This window comes from Homarus americanus, unplaced genomic scaffold, assembly GCF_018991925.1.
Source record: "Homarus americanus isolate GMGI-L3 unplaced genomic scaffold, GMGI_Hamer_2.0 scaffold56333, whole genome shotgun sequence".
NCBI classification, from domain to species: domain Eukaryota; kingdom Metazoa; phylum Arthropoda; class Malacostraca; order Decapoda; family Nephropidae; genus Homarus; species Homarus americanus.
In genome coordinates, this window is record NW_024734940.1 from 11,073,594 (window position 1) to 11,097,923 (window position 24,330).

The 24,330-nt window shown below is 35.1% G+C and overlaps 1 protein-coding gene across 1 annotated transcript in view; it reads left to right on the forward strand.

The window, feature by feature from the left end:
• The window catches only part of LOC121870639 (TBC1 domain family member 15-like), a 48,580-nt gene extending 25,889 nt beyond the window's left edge, over nt 1-22,691 (forward strand). Inside the window, exons 9-14 of the mRNA XM_042372501.1 lie at nt 1,997-2,195; nt 2,402-2,619; nt 3,611-3,798; nt 5,206-5,332; nt 7,044-7,208; nt 22,399-22,691. Of these exons, the coding sequence (XP_042228435.1) occupies nt 1,997-2,195; nt 2,402-2,619; nt 3,611-3,798; nt 5,206-5,332; nt 7,044-7,208; nt 22,399-22,635 (1,134 nt within the window). The 3' untranslated portion in view covers nt 22,636-22,691. The remainder of the gene's footprint in view (nt 1-1,996; nt 2,196-2,401; nt 2,620-3,610; nt 3,799-5,205; nt 5,333-7,043; nt 7,209-22,398) is intronic.
• The last annotated feature ends 1,639 nt before the right edge of the window (nt 22,692-24,330 follow it).

Consider the following 24,330-nt stretch of genomic DNA (forward strand, 5'->3'; position numbering starts at 1 on the left):
TATCAGCAAGTCTGTGACAGTGGTCAGATTCAGCACAGGTACAATACAGTCGACCCTCGTTAATTCGGACCCCTTTAATCCGGATTTCGGATAATTCGGACAAAATCTGAACTAAGCGAGGGACTGTCTGTATCAAATTTCTGGTTCTGGGATTGTCCGATAGATGGTGCGCCAGACCGCCAGTCATTGTTGACTTAGCGCCATATTCGAGTATCAGTGTTGTGTTACCCTGCAATTTTCGTTGATATTTCAGTGATTAGGCATCTTTCAGCCTTGTATTTTACATCATGTCTTCAAGAGGGAGTAATACGCTGAAGAGGAAGTATGTGACCATTTCTGTGAACCAGAAACTGGACCTTATAAGGAAGTTAGAGGCTGGTGCTTCGGTGGCTAGAGTTTGTGACCAGTATGGTGTTAAAAAGCAAACAGTTTCGGACATATGCATGGCTAAGGACAAACTCACTGCATTTTCTTTGAAATATTATGCAATATTAACCCCTAAATCGGTTAATTTGGACAATCGGCTAAAACAGACACCCTTCCCCCCTATTAGTCCGAATTAACGAGGGTCGACTAGTATCTATATCTGTGGACGTACCTACGTCAGATCGGACATGTACAGTAGTACATTTATGAAATACACATATCTGCTGATGTACAGTAGGGGTTAAAAGTCTTGAAAACTTGACAGTATTTGGCATGTAAGTACCCAAAGATCTTAGGTATTAAGGAGAGTTTTATCCCATTTTGTGATTCAAGCATAAGTAGTGTTATTAGTATATCCCAATCATATGCTGTATATATAACTCAGAAGTAGATGCCAGATATTGCTAAATGTACATGACTTTTGACCCTGACTGTACATTAAGTTGATGCTGACTGTACTCCTCTCACTGCTTCTTTCTTCACTTCCTCAATCTATCCACCATCCTCATTCCAGAGCAATCCAGCTCTTAGAAAATCAATGTCCACAGTATTCATTCTCCTTGCCAAACTTTTGATTATTATATTTATGTACAACTCATAACTGATATATAGATGTCTTCTATGGAAATGGAGGAAAATTGAAAAAATCTGAATAGGACATAACATCCTGTCATGCCATAAAGAATGAGACATACCCGTATGCAAGCACACACAGGGGAGAGTAAGTGTATTTTTATTATTTATGAAAAGCTGTTACTGTCTGAATAATGATATGTATATACAGGTATAAAACAATGTGCCCTTTAATATACTGTATGACATTTTTAGTTTACTATTCAGTGATATGGTGTAAATATATTAAGTAACTGAGCAGGGCAGAATTTAGCTTTTTTGTGTTTACTGTTCATATTTTTATAATTCACAAAAGCAGATTTTTGCATGCTAACAGATGCTAAGATGTAGAGACTCCATTGCCCACAGCATAGAAAGCTTCAGTAAAAAGAGCTAGAATGATAGTGATGTGAGACTGGAAAGCAAGATGGAGTGACAAAGAAGTGTATGGAAATTTGGGTGAAAAATGAATATGATATTAGGAATGAATGGATATGTGGAGAGACTAATAGATATGTTTCTTCAGAAAATATTGATAGAGAATTTTTTATTGAAACAAAAAAAATGACAAGACAAGGCAAAGATTTTTTAGACTATCTTTGGTGGATAGAAGACTGGAATGTAAGAGGAAAGATGTAAACATACATATTTTCACCTGGAATTATTTGCTGCTCAGTAAATTTGCATATAGATGAAATTTTCCTTCAGAAGTTAATATCTGTGCATTTATTCACATACAGTATTCATATCTTTTCAAAGAAATTAAGTTGGTGTTCTTTTCCTGCTCTCATTCTGTTTGAGTGCTTGAAATTTCAATATGTATTCATCAAAAGTACTGTAGCTTGAAAGTAATCTGCATTTAGTGAATTTATGTGTATTTAAGTTGAGCCCTGAAAATTACTTAAAAATGGAGGTATTGTTTTGTAAATAGATAAACTTATAGTTTGTAAATTTGTAGGGCATCCATCCAAACCTTCGTCGTGAACTGTGGTGTTTTTTATTGGGCCATTACTCCTGGAATGCCACATACATCCAGCGGGAAGAGAAGCGTAGAGAGAGAGAGAACCTTTACTTTACCATGAAGCAGCAGTGGAAGACCATCACAGAGGACCAAGAAAGTCGTTTCAGTGGCTTTAAAGAACGCCGAAGTCTCATAGGTTAGTGATTGATAAACAACTTAAGAAGTACAGTAGATATGTAGATACCTTTGTGATCTGTGATTTGAGTCTTTTATCACAAGTCACTTTTAAACTTTGTTGGTGATAAAGTAAAAATACTGAAATACTACTTTAAAACTTGAAAGTCAAATGTTGCTCAGCTCTGTTTACAATGTTGTATACTGTATGTAAAATTCATTCCTCAGAGAAAGATGTGAATCGCACAGATCGAAATCATCCTTTCTTTGAAGGCGAGCATAACCCCAATGTCACTCTACTTCATGATGTTCTTATGACATATGTGATGTACAACTTTGACTTGGGCTATGTACAGGGTATGAGTGACCTTCTTGCCCCCATCCTCTATGTCACACAAAATGAAGCAACAGCATTTTGGTGCTTCGTGGGATACATGGATATTGTGGTAAGCATTTTGATACAGATGAATGTATGAATGTATGGTAGACCCCTGGTGCTGAGCAGCCGTGTTTACGTAGTTTGTTCTAAAAGTGCCATAGACCTTAAATCATTTATCTGGATTTTTTCATGTACACAGCAATTTCAATACTGATATTTAAGGTCTTTTGATGAAGTGAGGGAGCTATATCAGTAACCAATGTACTATAAACCCCCACTATGTCATGGTCATGAATATTTGCAGCAAACTAAATAAGGCACATATTTTATGTCATGATCAGATACCCTTACTCAAATTATCGCAGGCTGCATGGAGCCATGCATAGCCACTTGCCACAGTTTTTGGACATTTCACTTGTGAATTATGTGACTACAATTCCCCATCTTAAATTCAATTCCATTCACATTTTTATTTTTTTAATATTAATAAATTTATAATTTAAATTTTAAGAAAATAATAAGAATACTTTGCTGAGTGTATTAAATTGTCGTATTACACCTTATTTGAAGTGTACAATCCTGGGTATATTTGTTGAAATTAAATAATAATTTTTTATCTCGTTCTTATAAATGTCCTTGCGTTGATTTAAATTAAATGTACAGTATTAATTTTCACATTAAAGCTTGTTTTAATTTTTTTTAATACTGAGTAAGATCAAAATGTTCTTAAATTGTCTATAAATCTTTCGCAGTTTGGTATAACTTATGTGTAAAACAATATTGCTCTAGTTCAGCAGATTATCTATCAATCACTTATAAATTGTACAGTCAGTATACTGTAAAAAAATGTCCCTTATGTATAAAATATTTCAGGTGACTCCATGACAATATTTTATTCTCTGCAAAGTTCTGAATACAGTCCAATTCCTTTTTCCAAATGTCATCATCAGAACAGGAATGTGAAGACACCATCAACAGTGAAGCTACAGCACTGTACTATGAAAAAATTCAGTTGATGGCAGTAATGTTTTATGCTAATTATTTTTTTTAATCACCAGTACAGGAATTTTGACATAGATCAGTATGGAATGAAACAACAACTAAAGGATGTGCACCAGATTGTACATTTGGTTGACCCAGAACTCATGTCTTATCTGGAAGTGCGAGACTCTGCCAACTTCTATTTCTGTTTCCGTTGGCTTCTTGTCCGTTTTAAGAGGGAGCTTAATTATACAAATACATTAAGGTGAGCTTTCAGTTTTATATTGTATTTAACAAATACTCTATTACCTATTTCTCTTACAGATGATCCAGGCATTCACTTTTTACATGACCATCATGTGCCTTAGTGTTTATCTTCTGGCTAGTTTTGAATTTTCTTTCATGCTGTTTTGTTCAGTTATAAGGTAAATATATGTTTAAAGTTTATTCCCATCACAAACTGTGACACCTGAATAAGTGGTGGTGCATTAATGATTCCCTGATGCCCCTAATGTTTTCACCAAGTCATTAATTGTTTAGCAGCTGGACAGAATAGTTGGTGTCTCCTCTCCATAGTCACACATCATCATCACTGTTGCATGGCTTGGCTATGATTACCTGATGGCAACTTTCTAAACTGCACATCTCTTGCAGCCTGTTTTATTAAGTTTTTATCTAAAAGTTCATTTATCACAACCTTTTCCCATATTATTGTTGGCCTACCCCTAGCTCTCCTCTTTTCCACATTCAAATGTATGCATCTCTTGACCCAGTTGGTCTCCTCTGTTCTCTCCACATGTGAGAACCATCTCAGTCTACTTCACAAAATTTCTCCAATACTCCCTCTTAGTTCTGAACAGGGTTTCTTATATCTCAGTATTACATTATACATCCATCTCACCAATATCACTTTAACTCAAACAAGCCTGAGTATGTCATTCTCATTCACTGCCCATATTTAGCTACCACACAACAGTACAGCAAGAAAAGGTTGTCAATAAAGGCAGCAGCTTCCTAAGTTTCTTTCAGCCACATCCATCTCTTGCAACTGAGCTAGCTTCAACACTACTTCTATCACTGATCAAGTTACCCAAGTGGCAGAAATCATCAACAAAATACAAAGATATGCCCCAATGTTAAGCTTTTCCATCACACTTAAAGTTGGAAGCATCTTACAGTCTGCCATTTATGCCACTGCACACCTTGTGAACCCACCTTCCACACTCAGTGTACATTATTGAATTACTGCCAAAACCATTCTTACAAACAGCACATGGTTATTTTCCACTTTCCACCACAGGTCTTTGCCATATTCACTTTTATACCCCGTGACTCTATTCTCTCTTTCCGTTTCTTAGTTTCTTTGCTACCTCTTCAATACTGTCTGCTGTTTACACTAAGTCATAGTCATACAAAAACTCCCAAGGAGAATCAGTCCTAAAATTTTACAATAGTGCCTATAACACCACGATAACTTGAAGGGGGCTCAGAACACCCTTCATGAACCTCACCTTTCACCTCATAACCACTCAAGCAAGACACTCTTCAACCCCTAATTTTCTCATTGTCTATTTAAAGATGCAGTCATGGTCAACACATGCAATTTTCTACAAATCATATTTGATATCTAGAATTAGATTTAATAATTTTAATACTGATCCTCTTTAACCAGGCTATGGGAGGTGTTGTGGACTAGTCATCCGTGCCCAAACTTTCATCTTCTGGTGGCTGTCGCTCTTCTTGACACAGAGAAAAACACAATCATGGAGAACAAATTTGGATTCACTGAAATCTTAAAAGTTTGTATTTTTGTATACTGTATATTCATTTATTAGTGTTTTAATCTGATAGTTATGCTTAGATAGACCCCAATTTGCAGACACTCAATTTAAGGATTTTTGAAGACCCCAATTTTTTTAATTCATTGTAGTGTATTAATTTTCAGAAGAAAACCTTGAAGTTACAAAAAATATCATATTTTCTTTGGAACTATAAGATGCTGTGGTGCTGATACAGGCATCTAGGAGTCTCAACCTCCCAAAGTTCTATTTCTCTATCACTTACTTAATCTGGTCAACTACTGAGAGTGAGTTATTGTTTGTTAGAAAGTGTTTTGATATGATATAATTAATATTGAAGTGAGAGAATATTAAGTCGTAGAGGAATATATATTTATTTTTTGTGTGCATGTGTTTTTTTTTTGGGGGATTGCAGTCCTTTGAAAATAGGGATGTGTTCCACAACAATTTCTGGCATCTTTTCATAACAAAGACACAGTAAAACAGTGGAGTATTGTTATGAAAGTTGTGGAAAAATCAATACAATACTCTCATGTGTCTTAGAAGTAAAGAAAATAGTATATTACCGTGGTCCCTCTGTTAACGAACACAATTCGTTCCAGAAGGTCGTTCGTTAACTGAAAATTTCGTTAACCGAAACTATTGTTTCAATGGGATTTTGGGTAATTGGTTCCAGCTCACCGAAAATTACATACAAAGTAAAAATAAATGCAATAAGGTACACTTACTTTGAGGTGTGTATGTAGAAGGCGTCTGGTTGATGATGATGATGATGGGAATTAGAAGTGGGGGAGGAGAAGGGAGAAGAGAAGGAAGTGGGGGTGGAAGAGAAATCACCCCATGCTTCTTGCCGTCATTTCACCCATAAAATTTTAAGTTCACTACCGGTAGGTGTAATTCAAGATTATTTTCTTTAAATCAACACTGCACTGCATTATATATTGTCAATAGGTAAAATAAATTTCAGAATGATCAATAATTGTAAAAACGTAAAATTAGTTTATGTTCAAGAGAGTCTCAAGCAAGATGTTACCTCTACTGACCAGAGATACAAACTGACGCCTGTTTGGTGAGTTGAGTGGCAGTTTGGCGCACTAAAAACTCTTTTCCTGTACTTCAATTATGTTAAATAATTGTTAAAATGACTAAAAATTTTAATATAAAACTTGGAAAATTGTTGAATAGTACAACCTTCTTGATATTTACTCAAATGGGAATGAATTTAAGCCCTAGAACCGATTACTGTATTGGCGGACTAATATTCCAGCTGGTGAGCAAGCGAAAACATGCTGAGAGGAATTCGTAAGGAATTCGTTAACCGAAATTTTTTCATTAACCGAATTGAATATTCTTATGGAAGGTAATTCGTTAACCAAAATTTCATTAACCGAGGCGTTCGTTAACCGAGGGACCGCTGTATAAAACTATAACATTAGAAAAATGGCAACATGCCATCTCACAGTCCACCTCATCCCCAGTTTTCCCCTTTCCATATCTTGCAAATAATGCATAATAGCAAATATGTTTCACATTAAGTGAAATGTAGATAGAAGTAGGGTCCTCGCATAATTTTGAATTCGCATAGAGCAAGTACACATAAAACGATGGTCGGGTGTGTGTGTGTTTGTGTTTGTGTGTGTGTGTGTGTATGTATACATATATTCAGTATTTGTTAATTTTAAAAGATTGAATAACTTCTTTTTTTTTTCAGCATATCAATGATATATCATTACGCATTGACTTGGATGCTACCTTGAAAAAAGCAGAGGCAATATATCTCCAGATTGCATCATCACCTAATGTGCCCGATAGTGTGCGGACGGTTTTAGGCCTTCCTGTTCAGGAGCCCTCGACTTCTCACCCAAAAACTCGTAAGGTGAAGTGATCACATTATACCCTACAGTATATCCTTCACCCTATCATCTAGTACTTAATTGCTCAAGAATGTTTCATAAGATGTGTGGTATGTCACAAGTCATGTTCAGTACAGTATTTTTTAATTTGTATATGCTCAGATGTGGCTATATCTTGAGTTGTTAGTTAAGAGAAAAAAAATGTGCAAGGAAACTTTTACTAATTGACTAGATGATGCTTTGGATAATATATATCCTGTTCCCAAACATGATATAAAAGACAATTAAAAGTTTTGAATCAGGAAGGTTAACTATGTCCATTGAAAATATCCTTACAAAGTATATTTAGTCTGGGGAGTGTTGTTGCAACTGCCTGTGATAAATAAATATTGATAGTAAAGAAACTAATTATCAAAGAATGAAGAATACAACTTAGATAAACATTACACTGAAACAGTGACTTAATAATGATACCTCACCTCTTACTTTCCACTCATTATTTTTTTTTTTTAGTAATTGGGTTATGTAAGTTATTTTCTAACCAAGTATCAGTGTTGGGCAAATCATTTCAAACTATGAGGTGTCAGGTTCCAGAACCTGAAACTTGCTATTAAAGATAAAAAAAACCTGATAGCTTTAAATATAGGGTGAACCTTCCAATCATCCCAGCTTCTCCAAAAGGAAACACTTGGTTTGACAATTCCTCATAGGGGGAGAAGGTTAAAGGTCTATGCCATCCCGTAAACAGTTATAGTATGTTTCTCGGTCCTACTTTGTTTTTGGTTGGCTACAAAACAACAGAAGTGGGTCAACCACCACAGCTTCAATATTCCAACTCATTACTCATAGTGGAAGCTAAATGTTATCCCATAATTGCATATTGCACTTTTATCATCTTTGATTATCAGTCACACAGTTCTAAGACTCAGTAATAGGTATTGTGGAAAATTGTGATTCATACTGCAAGTGTGTTTACACTTGTTATGACCAAGTTTTGGGGTTAGCTAGGGTGTTGATGTATGGGTCTTCATAACTAAGCAATGTGCCTTTACTCACATTGAGTAGCTCTACCTGTTGATAAATAGTTGTATCCAGAATAGGGATATCTGGCTTGGGCTTCCGAAAGGAAATGAGTGGAGTTCAGATTGTGGATTCAGGCTCACTTGTTTAGAATGTCAGGGAGGGGAGTCACAGGGTATCCCAATTTCAGGGTTTGTATGATATAACCTTGTAAAGGTTATTTTGTGTCTCCTTGTGTTTGTTAATAGAACATAGGGGGCCCAGTCTATGGAATCTGAAAACTGACCAACTTTGAATTTAAAAAAATATAAACACCTGGTCTTAGGCCAAGAAACTTATCTCTTATCACATCATTCAGTTTGCCTTGTGAAGGTTATTCACAAAACATCAGGGCTTTGGATCACCTTCTTTGACAATCATTACTTTTCTACATGATTCTTAGGTGTAGGCTGCAAGGGTAAAGTTTCCATTAAGACTTTTAAGATATCACAACTTGGCATTGTTCCTCAGGTATATTACATGTCCCTTTTTTACTTTCATGAAAGGTATATTCCGTAGATTTATTAAAAATAAAAGGGGTTGGGTGTAGTCTACATCCTTTATTAACCTCTATAGAATGTACTACTGACATGATCAGTGTGGCTGTGTGGGATGCAGTGCTGTGTGCTGCTTGAACACTTGGAGCTATTTAATTTCTCATGTTTTCCTGTTATAGCTGGCTTAGGTAGTTGGAATGAAGTCATGATCCTGCTTTGTTGTTTTTGACCAAGCCCAAACAAAATAGGCTCAAGTACTTATACTTTTGCTACAGACTCAACCTATTCCTTGTGGAAGTAACTCTCAGACCAATTGTACCCTTTTTAGGGTTTTTTTCCTCAATCATAGGATTTTGGGTCATGCAACTTGAGTTGACGGTCCCCATAGATTTGCTGAATACAGTATACATGATGGCATAATCCTGGCTGGGTTAGCAAATAGACTTGAGGTTCAGTCTCTCATTTGTAAAGAGTCATTAGTGTGACTGATAGGTAGATAACAAACTTTTAACTTTTTTCTGTAAATTGATACCTGATATATTTTCTATTGTTTTATACTCTTGCAAGCTGTCTTGCTGCATTGCAGGGTGGCCAGAACCAGGAGCATACTCAGATTTTTCCATCATTTGCCATCATCCATCAACTAGAGATTTAAAAATCTTCGCTTTCTCCATTCTGTTTTCATTTAAACTAACATTTATTACATGTCACCCTTCTGTGCTTTTTTCATCTCCCATTTAGTTCATATTCATTATTAACTTTATCTTTGTACAGTATACACTATTGCAAACCCATAAACAGACATTTGAATTTCTCTTTGGAATTCCCCATCAGGTATATCAGATATCAGGTATTTCTCTTCCTTCCTCTTTCCTATTTGCTTCTTGTGGTTTTGAAGCTGAGACAGTTCACAAAAGTTACCATTTTGTGACTTTTCTGTCTCAGTAGAGTTTGTTTTACTTGTCTGGTTCACCTCAGTTCAAATCTCATTCGACTTCTGATTTCATATCTTGGTCAGAGGAAGAAAATGAGATCTGGTACAGGTATCCCATTTATCAGTCCTTTCAATTGTGTTTACGGATGTTTTAAGAATATTTTAGCTTATTAATGGGTGAAGAACGATGATGTTAGTTCCTGAAGCGGCTGTGGTTATAATGTGGGGTTGTAACATACAGTACCTTCTTTTACGTACAGTAGTTGCACTAAAGGGACGTGAGACTTTAGGGTAGACATGTCAGCAGGAAAGTTCAGGTTAACTCTGAGTTGTTTTTCAACAAAGACATATCTAATTACCTTTTAGGGCAGATGTTGGTTCTTTGTTTCAGGGGAGTTCAAAGTTTAATCCTTCATTTCTTTCCATTAATGCATTCAAGCATAAAACTTGTGTCAGTCACTGGATTCTCATTTTTCTTGCTGGATTTGGTTACCACACTAACCAGATCTTGTCATAGGTCATAAAAGAAGGATTGATCCTGAAATCCTTGATCCCATTGTATAAGCAGGTCAGGACAGAACAACTTATTATCCCTCCCTTCTCCCTTTTGGATGGTGAGGTGAATTGGTTGTGGTGTGGTTGATCAGGTTTGAGAGCTTCGTAATTGATGTCAGTGAAAGAAAGAATTGAAATCTCTTATTTTATGCCCATAGCAAAAATCTCACGCCTTCACTAAGTGAATATCCTTTTCAACATTGATATGAAGGTGAAGGATTATCTGATTATCCTATTTACTCAGTTTTTAGGTCCCAGTCAGAAGTTAAGAGTCCTTGGGCCTGGGGTTATGATATCTAGATTTAATGAATATACAGAGTTTCTCAGTGCTCATTCATTCATAAAAAGGGAGTTCAGGGTAATTCCTTCATTGTGTGACAAAATGCAATTACTGCATAGTACTACATTTCAAAATTATTGCTACTTTATAATTCTTCTGGTTTATTTAACACACTTATTGTATTTCCCTATATTTTTTCATTCATCCTTCTCACTCCCCTTTGTAAAGAGGAACTATACATGCTCTTCTGCCATTCATTTGGTACTATTCCCATTGTCCAGCATAACTTTACACAATTTTCTATTTGAAAAATTTCCATCTTTTTCCCTGATCACTTCCATAGTGATTTCATGTACAGTATTCCTGGTGCCTTTCCATTTCTTAAGCTTGTCTCACTTTTTCTTTACCTTTATTTTATCCTCTTTCACTTAAATGCTTTTCATTACACTATGTCCCAAACAGGATACAGTATGTAGTTTCATTCCTCTCATGTTTCATTCAGCAACTGCTCGAAATATTCTACCCCTGGCACATGTTAACTGTACCTGTATATGATGTTAGAGAAAAAAGTAAAAAGATCTCTTTTTTTGTATCCAGTACAGTGATTGTTGGAAAAATAATTGAGTTATTGCCTTTAGAATACATAACATTATTGAAGTAACTCGGTGAATATAACAATATAAACCCCATGTTTAACTCATTCATCATTGTAAAGTGAATTGCTTTTGGCATTAATCACAAATTACTCCTGATTGTGGAGCTATAAGGGTATGCCTTTATCTGCATTGAAGTTTAAAGAGTTTGTTAAAAGTTCTTTGTTCAAGTCATGATGATAAGTTTTATGAAGAATGTATTGTACATATTTGTAAATGATAAGTTTAGGGCTCAGTGGTGATACGATTTGAGAAGAGTTATAGTGTTTATAATCCATTTTTTAATCAGGGTTGTGATACAAGATTTATGTACTCTATAAGCAAGTCTATGAATATTGATAAAAATCACATTAGACTTTAAACCTTTCTGTGGTAACAAGTGAATGATTTCTGACCCAAGATAGTGTAAGGATTTGACTTGATTTTTTTTTCTTCTAAATTGATGGAAATCAATCTAAATACTGTACAATCAGGGAAACAAGAACACAAATGTAATCAAAGAATTTACCATGATCACTGCTCTCAGTTATTACCTTCTATGACATAGATTTTTGTTTTCTGGCCTCACTGTGAAGTGCGTAAACTGTGACAGGATGGGGAAAGGGGATATTACTGTAAGATAATCTTAAAGTCACAGGCTTACCAGTTGATAGAAAATGCTGCAGCACTGATTGGACTAAGTCTACCTCCCATACCTGACAGTGGTTAACAGTCAGGGGCAGATGGAAAATATTAAGCACAGTACAGTATTGTTGTTCTTTATGTATTCCTGTAACTTTAATCGTGCCATCCATAACACATTCCATATTATGATTTAATATAACACTGGAGAAATGCTCATAAAGGATCATGGAAAGTTGGCATTAGAGGGATTTTGTATAGATTGTCTAAAGTGTTTATGGTGAGAATTACTGTTCCCTCAGTGATTGGTACAGGAGGGATATCACAATGGGGGGTGGAGACCCTTCACAACCACTCTGTTGTAAAGTGGACTGGGAGTGCCCCATAATCAAACCAGTAACCCTTAAAACAGGAGGCAAGTGCACCCCACAGATTGAGGAAAAGGCACACGTAAAATCCTATACAAATACCATTCGTTTTCCATCCTAACGTGTCAAGTTAGGGGGACCTGTCCTTCGTATCAAGTGACTTCTGTTGTAGGTCTGGTAAAATTGATCTTGTGCTTTGTTATCATATACGTACAAATATAATCCCAGAAGTTGTGATTATTTTTTCTCCATTGGAAGATGCTGAGGTGCAAACACAGGCATCTGAGAGTGTCCTCTGTCAGTCAATCAGTGATCTTGGTTGTGCATAGTTTAAAGAGGAGATAAGCATGGAAGCTACTCCTGTGTCCAACCCTCCCTTTTCGCACAGAGAGGAGGTACAGCTGGGTTCTACACTAGTGTCTAACTCTGTGAAGGGTCCTATGAAAAGTTTCTGGTGTGAGATGAACAGTACCTTGAATGAGTCAAATTCATCCCCCACAAAATCTGAATTTGTTTGTTTGTTCTATTTTAATGAATTTATGGGAGGTATTCATTTATATATTTAGTGATATTCTATATTGATTTTTTTATAGTTTTTGTGTCTTTTATATTTATTTTGGTAGTGTAAGATGTCTGAAAATCAGCTCCAAGGAATGCATCTTCCATTTATAACAATGTGTGTCTGAATGAAAATACTGTAATTTTCACTAGCATACAATAACATTTTTAGTATTATGCAATACTTCTGCAGATTACATCCCTTTCATATAATGATGACTACCTTACATAACTCTGTCCATGTTCTTTATCACCCACCAGTTCCTTTATCTATATTCCTGTGAGTCTTTCCTTCCCTCCTATTTAGCCGTCCATCCATCCATTTAATAATTAATATAAGTGTACAGTATAGTACACTATTAGATTCAGTCTCTGTTCAGAATCATTGAACCTTAAGCTGCACTCAAGTTAACTAATGTGTCAGGAATACAATATAGCATTTTTAACAAAATTATATTTTAGAAGTGAGTAAATTTTGGCTGTTGAATCTTGATATTCTATAAGTATATTTGGTGGTGTACAGTACTGTTCTGTATTAATACTTAGGTTGTCATTTAAAATTTATGTCAAGGGTGAGAGGCAAGGATTTGGAAATGCAATTGTATATATGTTTAGATACCTTTTTATACAACTGTATACTGTATGTATATTGAGAGAAGGTGATACATAATCACTTATATAAGTTCACAAATATTGTGTATAGATATAATTGTATAAATAGGGAAATACATACCTACAGTACTTGTATTTGAGAATTGATATACTGTAGTCACTATTTTTACCACTGACGTAGCTAAATGCAGAGTAGTACACTGAACAAATACTTGCACGAAAGCACCAATTTGTATTTATATTACCGGTATGTATCGTAGATTTGTGTTTATTTATCACCCAATTAGATTTGCATGATACTGTATGTGATTAAGTTCTGTACAGTAGTTGAAATATATTTATGTAAATTAGAGCACTGATAAAATTGTTGAGGCTGAGCTAGAAGATTGTAATGGAAATGTTGCAAGAGCAAATAATTTATTCATTTATTTGTACAGTGTTTTAGCTTTTATTCAACTGCTGTATATATAGGACCCTCATGAGCAATTTTGTGGTGTCTATATTGGATAGGAAATTTTTTTGTCAGGTGAGAATTTTTTTCATCAACATTTTGTAAACTTCGTGACGACCATATTTCATAGGTACAGTACTGTACTGGAAGATTATGGGAAATGGTTTTCACTCAGGCTCAGAAATTTTTTGATGACTCCATTACCAAAGGTCACAGGTTAAGGAATAGTAATAAAAAATAATTGATTGAAATATAAGTGTAAGTTGAGGAATGTATATTGATACTGCACAGTATATCTTCGGAGGTATTAGTTTTATATTTGTCTTTGCTTATATTTGTCCTCTTTTGTAGACAGGACAATTATTAAGATGAACAGTACAGTATACAGCTTTACCTAGATGATTACAAATATGATATTAATTATTATTTATGAATTTATACATTAGATTTTTAATTATATTTTGAATATATGAATATTGTTTTTTTCATATGATTTGTAGAACCTATTTTATCCCTCTATACATACGGTAGATATACAGTGGTCCCTCGGTTAACGAACACAGTTTGTTCCACAGAGTCGTTAGTTAACCAAAAATTTAGTTAACCGAGTATTATTTCAATGGGATATTGGGTAATTGGTTCCAACTCACATAAAAGTACATACAAAGTATAAACAAAATGCAGTACAGTACACTTACTTTGAGGTGTGTATGTAGAATGTTGCTGGTTGATGATGATGGGAATTAGAAGTGGGGGGTGGAGGAGAAGGGAGAAGAGAAACATTTTAATGCTTGGAAGGCGAGTCGCCTTCCATCATAATGTCAGGAACCTCTGGACTGACAGATTCTCTAACATGAAAATCCTCTCTCTTTTTTGGAGAGGAACACTGAGGGAATCATCTTTCTTACCCATGGTTGATGCAGTAATTTCACCAATAGAATTTTAAGTTCACTAGCTATAATTAAAGATTATTTTATTTAAACCAATACTGCACTGCGCTATATATTATCAATATGTTAACTAAATTTCAGAATGACCAATAATTTTAACGTAAAAATATTCAGGAGATCAACAAACTCGATATTTCCTCCACTGTAAGCAAAGTTAAACAGAAGCTTTGGTGGGTGAGTCAAGCGGCTGATGGGCGCACAAAAACTAGTTCCCTGTACTGCATATATTATCAATATGTTAACTAAATTTTAGAATGACTAATAATTTTTATATAAAAAATGCAGATATTAAAGAGCACAACCTTCTTGATATTTACTCCACTGGAAACGAATGTAAACATAGAACCGATTACTGTATTGGCGGACTAGCCGATCGGCTGAAGCGCACAACAAAACGTGTTTCTCATAAGGCTTTCATTAATCGAAGTTTTGTTCGTTAATCGAACTGAAAATCCTTATGGGAGCTAATTCGTTAACCGAAATTTCGTTAATTGGACCGTTCGTTAACCGAGGGACCACTGTACAGTAATAGCACTTCAAATTAATTACCATAATTTGTCCATCTATGTTACACAAAATATTCTAGGAAAAATAATGATTAGATTTCTGACTAAGTGCACTGTTTCATGTCGGACCACTACTCTTGCACCACACAACCTCTCATTGCTATATAAATTTTTCAAGGAAATAAATGCTGCATGGTGTTTTATGTCTTTTTATAAGAAAATTAATTCATTAAATAATGTGCTAACATGAACTCTATATTTCCTTGAAGATTCTTTATTTTGTTTGTCATGCAAAGTTCTTCTTTGTCTCTAATTTATCTGTATTTTGTGTGCGTGCGTATGTGCGTGTCTAATAATAATAATAAAATAACGGTTTATTGAAAGAGCATGGCAGCCGGAAGGCTGAAAATATAAAGTTACATAATTGGGGAATGGGTGTGCATGTGTGTGTGTAGAGAGAGAGAGAGATTTAATGCACCAATTAAATCGTGCTTAAATTTTCTGTGTGAAAGTTACATTTATATTCCAACTAGTTCTCTGATGGAGAAATTCATATCTCATGGGCACATTTAAATTTTCTCATTCGACATTTATCTCTATACCGTATTAACATTCCATTGATATCAGTCGAATTGTTACATTAAATTAAATCATTACAGTATTCCCTTTAAGAAGTAAAAAAATTTCTCTCTCTTGCTATGCTTCTATGTTACTGCTTAATGCTCTTGCTAAATTGTTCATTATATGGACTAAACAACTTGTGTTATCCATCAAATAGATGAACTCTTAGTTTTCTCCTTTTCATTCAGTTTATTTTATCAAAGGAGATGTCATTCTGTACATTTTGTACATGTGTGTCTTCTATGTAAAAATGATACCAAACATTATGTGTCTCCAGTAAAGAGACAAGGCTAATAGTGTATATGATCATGTGGTTCTCCAGGCTGCAAAGAGGCAGGTTCAGATACCAGTCCTCTAACTATCTGAGGCTGGGAACAATCTAATAGACAAGACTGAAGTAGAGACAGCACTCTCTCAAACTTAAAAAGTTTGGTGATTATGAAGCATTATTTTTATGATAAACAGTATTAAAAGTAGCTAAGAGATCAAGCAGAACCTAGAGGGAGGTCATACTGGAAATGAAACTTTCTATAGTCATAATGAATCGTAGGAATTGCATTACAGTATTTGTCACAAGAATGGAATCATCTGATCAAGTATTGTTATAGCTGGACAGTAATTTTATGTTGTACAGTTTTTGAGTAATGGTTAAACTAAGGCCTGTTCCTAGGACAACAACAAATTACACTCGCAAAGCAGTTAATATTAAATTTTGTAAATGGATTAGCTACTTCAGAGGCTAATAGAATTTTTAGTACAGTGCAGTATAGTACCTGTATATAAAGAGTGTCAAACTGGTAATAAATTCTAATGTTCACTGGTGTACGTAAGAACATTAATCACTCAAACCAGATGAAAATTTGAAAGAATTAAAGATGTGGCAAACTATAGATTGGACTGCATGAACGCTCACATGAAGAGGCATTATTCAACAGATTTTTAATCCAAGATTTTTTAAGCTTATAAGGAGAGCAAAATCAGATGCAAGATTAAGATCTAAAGTAGATGCTAGACAGAACAAGGGCCAAAATTCAGCCCAACAAATTGTTCAAAACTGAAAACAATTGATTCTAATTGCCTCCACATATGACTACCCAGTGTTTATATTCAGCTTTACATGGCACAATAAGAGAAACAATAGCTTTGCAAGTGTACACACCTGTATTCTAATAAAAAGGGAATGAGTTCTTTGTCTGCCCTTTTTGCTCGGTCGATCTATGCTGCTTGTGTAGGAGTCTATATATTGCAATTCAAAAGTGATGTGCACACCATGTGATGAGTCAGACACCTGGCTAGCATGTAAATATTTATCAAAGGAACTTTAGGATTGAATAAAAATTTAATTAAGTAATGTTTTTAAAAGCAATAAGTTTCCTACACCTTGGTGTGAAGAGCACTTCATTATGAAAGGATCAGGTGGTTTGCTTGTTTTCTGTGTACTGAGACACTTGTTGAAGCTAGGGAGATAATGCACTCAATAATTTGTGTCCTTGTATAGTAAATGTAGCTCCATCACACAAGTGAATGGCATCCCATTTGTCCAGTTGTCCCACCTACTGCGAACAGGTCCTTAATGGTTGCAGTGTGACTCCTGTAGCCCAGGTATTTTTGTAGCCCACTTTGTACTGCCATCACTAATATTTTTCTCCTTTATTTTTGTTGATAGTACAGTAGGATTAATGTATGTATACTTACCTCTTTAGTTTGTATATTGTAAAAGCTTTTTTTAGACCACCCAGACATTGATTTATGTGACAGTGTGCTACCACAAGGGGACCCACAGTAACCTTTAACCTTTTACCTACTCTCCACTGTCCTGAGAAGGAAACCATTATTTTTAGAAGTAATGGTCGAGTATAACCTGGCCTTTTGGAGCATCACAGTAGATGAAATTTTATCATAAATCAGTTAACTGCAGCAAGGCATTTGCTGCCATGCATTTCTGGTGAGTTTAATTCCAGTATTTTTTTTTTTTATTATCAAATAGTATCATTAAGTACAGTATTCAAGTTTACATTAAATATGTTAAAAAAGGTCAATTTCATTTGTAACTTTTTTATTTTGTCTGGCCAAAAAAATTTTCCATGGCAAGTCAATTCCTATCATATACAAGTACAGGTACTGTACTGTAATGGGAAAATTGGTTTCTTGTTACAGAATTTCAAGTTATTGAAATTTTTTGAAGAACACATCTCTTCCATAATGTGGGGTTGCCTGCATACAGTACAGTACAGGTGTACTGTATATTACTGTACTCTACAGTGCTATACAGTATATACAGTATAGGTATGCTGTAGTTATGTAGGGACTCACAGAGGTGGCCATAGTTTATTTAAGGGGCTCACAGTGTATTTAATGACAGTGGTGACATTACACATCATTGATGCAATTTTGCTTTTAAAACCAATTTTCCACCTGCCCTGATTTTGCCGAGACCAAATTTAAGACATGTTATGCTGTACTGTAAATAGCTCTATGGACTCTACATATGACCATTTTGTTGGCCTCTGTTATGATTGGAGTCAGTTTAATTCATAAGTCTCATTAGAACTTAACACAGCAAATTTGACCATGTATTTGGCCTTTTCCTGTTTTATGGTCTGAGTCAATGAAAATCCTAATATGCCTAATTAATAGAAGCAAAATCTAAGTAAAAATTTAAGTTCAGGCCTTCAGATACTCTGAAAATGCTTTGCTAGGGATGTGCCTACTCTCCTTCTACTGGCTGCTGGTTCCTTTACTCCTGGTACATTAAAAAAGCAAATGTCTATAACTGACAGTAGATCAGATAATTTAAGTACCAGTACAGTACAGTACAGTACTACATCATCAAGCTTGAGAGGTGACCCTAAGAGCTTCCAGGAGTTATTCATCTAAACAACTTGGCTGCACTACAGAATTCCAGTAAAACTAGTTAGGCTCTCAGTTTAACTGCAGTCCCTATAATTATGAGGTAATGAGGAAGACCCAGTTGTCAAAGTTGACATCTCTGTCTCTTTACTGCTACGCCATTTTGCATTGTCCTGTGACCCTGTGTGCACCATGTAATAGGCTTTAGGTTTAAGCATCTCAGTTCTGAGTCATGCTGCCTGATGATCAGAGGTCTCTCAGCCAGCTCAATGTTTTCTGCATCAGTCTTTTATTTTAATATTTTTGAGCAATTCTTGGAGGATAGATTTGTTACCATGCATCAACTAACTTGTTCCTCTCTTCCGTACATGTAGGGTATAACAGTCATCATATTCTTGCCTACCTGTAACTTCAGAACACTAATTCTCACATTCATCCTTTTCACCTTTGGTACTTTCTCCATCCACATTTCAGAAATCAAGACCCCTACACCACCTGTCCCATATTCATTGTCCTTCCAATGGATTTTGTACCTGTAATTCTTGTCAGTGATCAGCCTTGCTAAACCACCTTTCCATCTGGTTTCATGTACATGGCTCAGTGTTGCCACAATTTCATCCTCTCTTCCTCACATTGTACCAATATTCGGACTCCCAGTTCTGAACCCAACCTCGTCAGGTTTCTTCACTTTGATCACACACAGTTTCCTACAACAATCATTTGTACACTGTATGGGTGATTTTGTATGACAAGCTTACACGAGTTCTTTGGTTGTTTAGTTGTAATTGATAAAGTTTATTAACAACCCAAACATGATATCCCCCAGCATTGCAAATGCAGATACTGGCACACCTAGTGGCCTCAGGGTGTCCCACCACAACTAGTTGGCCGCAGTATTAAATATTTAATGACGGAGTAACCTCTCTGAGTTGGGCTTCTGTACTGTCAAGTGGAATAGCCAGCCTGTGAAATGCTCTCCTGGCACCCACTGTAAATATGCAGCATGCCAGCCCAGAAAATGTAACAGGGAAAGAACACAGCTCTGGTGTCTCAGTTGCCATCAGGCATATTGGAGCAAAGTTTTATGGCTGAATGCCCTTCTTACTACCAATCCACTGAGTGGAAACAGATGGCAAGGCAAGGTTGCAACTTCCTAGAATAATTAAAGACTATCTGGTGAGTCCGCACTGAAAATAGTAATTTGCAAAATAATGTTAATATTTATAGTAAAATGTGCTGGAGGGGAATACTGTACAATACAGGTACAGTGAACCCTCGAAGTTCCGGACTAAAGGGGGGACCACCTGTCCGGAAAAGCCGATTGTCCGAATTTTCCGACGAATAGTAAATTATATAAGAAACACCAAAAATACAGTACCAATGTAGTGATAAACAAATTACTGTAGTATATAAACCATGCATTTACCTATGATAACAAAATAAGAAACATTGTAGTGAATGAAATAATATTCCCACAAACAACAATTGTCAACTCTGTTTATGTTTCCCACCTCCTCGGGCACTTGTGTCCAAGCAACTGACGGGTCAAGCAGCACCCACGGGCCTAAAGTATTCTTTGCTCTGGTTTGGAAATGTTTCTTACGGTAGCTTCTATAAGGCTTCTTTGCCCAGAACCCCTATATTTTTTGTCCGGATCTTCCAAAATCCGGATTTCCCTGATCTGGATCTTCGAGGGTTTACTGTACAGTATTATTATTGTACAGTATGTGTACCTTACATAATATCCAGTGTGGCTGTATACTTTGTACCTGTGGGGGATTTAGTGAACATGAAAGTTGTTTAGGTACAGTACAGTATTTTGAAAAAGTCTAAAATTTGTCAATTTTGATAATGTGAAATTTCAGATATCAAAAGTTCTTAAATAGAAGAATATCTGTATATAGGTACAGGTAGTAGGAATTAAAGGCAGGTGTTTGTGGTGCATTTTACAGAAGGCTGTCTTTGGCCCCTTTTTGGATCGCTTTAAGAGGCCAACCTTGTGGTGGAGAGTGGTCCATGGTTTAGTTGCAGGTAGTATGTCCAATTAGCTGATTTGGCAGTTAGGAGATCATTATACTGTATTGGGTTCTGTCATCTTTAGTTTTTCTATCAACTGTTAAATTGTACAAGGAAATAGAAGGATTAACCAGTTAGATTACCTTCAGGTCTTTAGGGATCTATAGATCCATTCAGATAATCATTATCAATAGCAGCTTTGAGGTTTTCTCCCAATTTGCAAGTCAACAAGAATTCCTTTTCAGTTTCATTATACAGTATGACCTAAGGGCAGACTGATAGGTTACGTCACTGATGTTTTACAAAGAACACTGTTTTTAACCTTTTCACTCCTTAGTTTGATATATTTTTGCCCCCTAACCTAAAATTATTTTGAAAAATCAAAATGATAAATACTGTCAATTAATCTTACAAATATATAAAATAAAATTGTAAAATTCATTAATATAAAAAAAGAGAAAAGCCTTGATAAGCAGCTGCAATCCCTTTATGTTAACTCAGTGGTACAATAATTCGGCCACTATGTCTTCCCAAGATCTCTGAGCTGAGAGGTTGTTTAATTATACTCAAGCTTAACTTCATCATCATCACATTTCTCTATACTGTATCACTGCTTTCCATCAAATTTGCTTTTATTTTTTCCCATAATGTCATGTATCTGTATTTATATTTGAAGTTTGCATTTACCAGATGCTGCCAGATGTGCATTCTGATAATTAAGACGCATACGACCAGAGTGAACAAAACGCCAGAGGAAGAAAAAAATAGAGATCTCTGCCACTTTCCTCTCTGTGTTCTGCCTCCAGTCCAGCACATAGTGACGCGTGGATAGTTTTATTTAAGAGCAAAATCAACGATATTGACACTTCCAGGGGTGGTTTCCCTAACCTTTTGTGAATATATCTCGAATTTGATCATAGTGGCACTTTGTTCACACTGGTAGTACACACCTCAATTGTCCGTCCACCATGGTGTTTGTAGGGTAATTGAACCTCTGTGAAATTTCTGAGGGCAAATTATAACTGCTGGTGACATAAGGCATCATTATATATCTAATGGCCACTCTGGGAGATCTGAAATGGTGTGCAAAAAAATCCAGACCTATCTCATACATCCACAGGATTCTGATCCCAATTGTACAAGTTATTATATGTCCATAGGATGATAGGACTAAAAAAGTTAATATCTGTAGTTTCAGAAGTGCAGAAAAGGTTACAATTTCAGGGGCAACAAGGTATGGAGGGGGGGGTGGGCAGAGGTAACAGTGCAGGGTGTAATCAAAAGAAGTAAATTAAATAATGGGATTTGGGTGAGGAACAGAATCTCCTTTTGTGATTTCTCAGAATTAGTATGTGAGGTTATTATTTATGTATACCCTGTACTGTAGTGAGAGAATGAAGTACTGTACTGTATTTTCCCACACTTGGTCAAAGTATAATGAAACCTGACTACTTAACACAGTGATGGTGTTACTGGCGACCCCAAACTGTTTATGGGCTCCACACATGCATATGTTGAATGGCCCAACCTTTCTGTGATGTATTCGTCAAAACCCCGGGAAGATACTGTACTGTACTTCATTCTTTCACTGTACATGTATATTTTACTATGTTCAGGTATTGGATTATAATTAAGCTTGCTAAGTTCCTGCAATAATATAATGGTTGTTTTCCTGACTACAGAATGATGGCAATGATGACAAAGCAAATAATGGCACAAATGGCAGTGATGATGGAGAAGCTGTTGTGATTAACGGTGTCGGCTTGGTCGGAGTGGTAAGTAGTATGATTGGATCAGCTGTGAGGCACTTGAGTGGTGATGATAACCTGGTCGAAGGTGCCTCTGAGGTTATGGCTAGACAACATGAAGAAGATGAGGAAAAGTGCTTTGAAACAGCTCTCAGTCACCAATTTGTATAGCATATCCTACAATCATGGTAACTAGCAACAGAATAATTAGTATATATATATATATATATATATATATATATATATATATATATATATATATATATATATATATATATATATATATATATATATATATATATATATATATATATATATATATATATATATATATATATATATATATATATATATATATATATATATATATATATATATATATATATATATATATATATATATATATATATATATAGTATATGAAAGCAATCATATGGTAATTTTTATATTATTAACTTAAGAGGATGGATAAGAATTTCATTCGTGCCAATAAATGATGGTGGTCATTCAATAAGATTACAGTACATATTTGTAAACAAGTACTGTACTGTATACAGTATAAGGGAGTACTGTACTGTATAACTAACTGTATATGAGTGCTCCTTCTCCTTTACAATGTCTTGTTCATAGTACATTCTTTTATAAGACAAAAGCTCAAAGCATTGATTGAAAAAATAGTGTTTATCATTAGGTATGTTGAATGACTGAATGAATGTTTATTTTAATTCAAACTCTCTACACTAGGTATTTAATATAAAGAATTAAATGTTTTTGTTGCATTTAATTGTTCAATATATTTTTACAAGAAAGAAAATCTTTCAAGCAATGCAATGAATTTGATTTCTTTCTGGGAGAAGAACTACCAAGACAGGTATAGTGAGTGCCATGAGAAATTTAACCATACATTTGAAGTTAAAATTTATTTGATTTCATAATTGTGAATTGATGAAGTATTACTGTAATGTATTTCGATAGGAAAAAATATTATTTTTTTTATCTATGATTATTTGCATTCATTTTTTAACTTTTTTAGATAAATATAGAAAGCCAGAAAAGAGGGTTTGTAGTTAAGATGGTATGGTTTAACTGTTCCATGGAGGAAAGCTATCCTATGTATGGTGTTGTCTCTCAGCTGAATAAAGTCATCTGGCTCTAGACAAATAAAATCAAAGTGGTGTCCCCCTAGTGAAGGGGTTAAGACAGGTCAGGTTTCATACCTTAGGTATTAAATATGTGGATAATTGAATGATGAGACTGAAAAGAAAGAGTTTGCTAAATCAGTTTATTGCTACTCATGAATACAATTACTGTAACTTATGAAGTTAATGACAATATGGTTAATGATGAGTGTGGTCAACATGGGATTAAATTACAGTAGTACCTGTACTAAGAACAGGGCTGGCTTGTGTTTTGTTAATACAGTAGAAAGTTGCCCAGTTACGGTGCTCCACAATTGTGCTTGGTTGCTTGAAGGCTGCTTATAAAGTTACTACGTATATACGGTATAACATACAACACATAAATAAAGGACATAATAGGATACGTACAAGACTATGTGTTTTTTTTTTATGTAAATATAGTACAGTGTACAAAAGATGTGAGAAACAAATATTACATGTTTTATACCGGTACCCAGTTCACTCCCATAGTATAATACTGTGTACCTGTATCAGAACACATGTACTGTACTGTATATGTCCAGAGAAAAATACACAACAGTTGAGGTACAGTACAGTGCTGTACTGTATATCCATTGCATTATATTGTAAATTTATTTTATATTATACATTGTATTGCCAATAAAAGATAAGTGTGAAAGGAGGACTGAATCTTGTTTATATATTAACCAGGTATAATTGTAGTCAT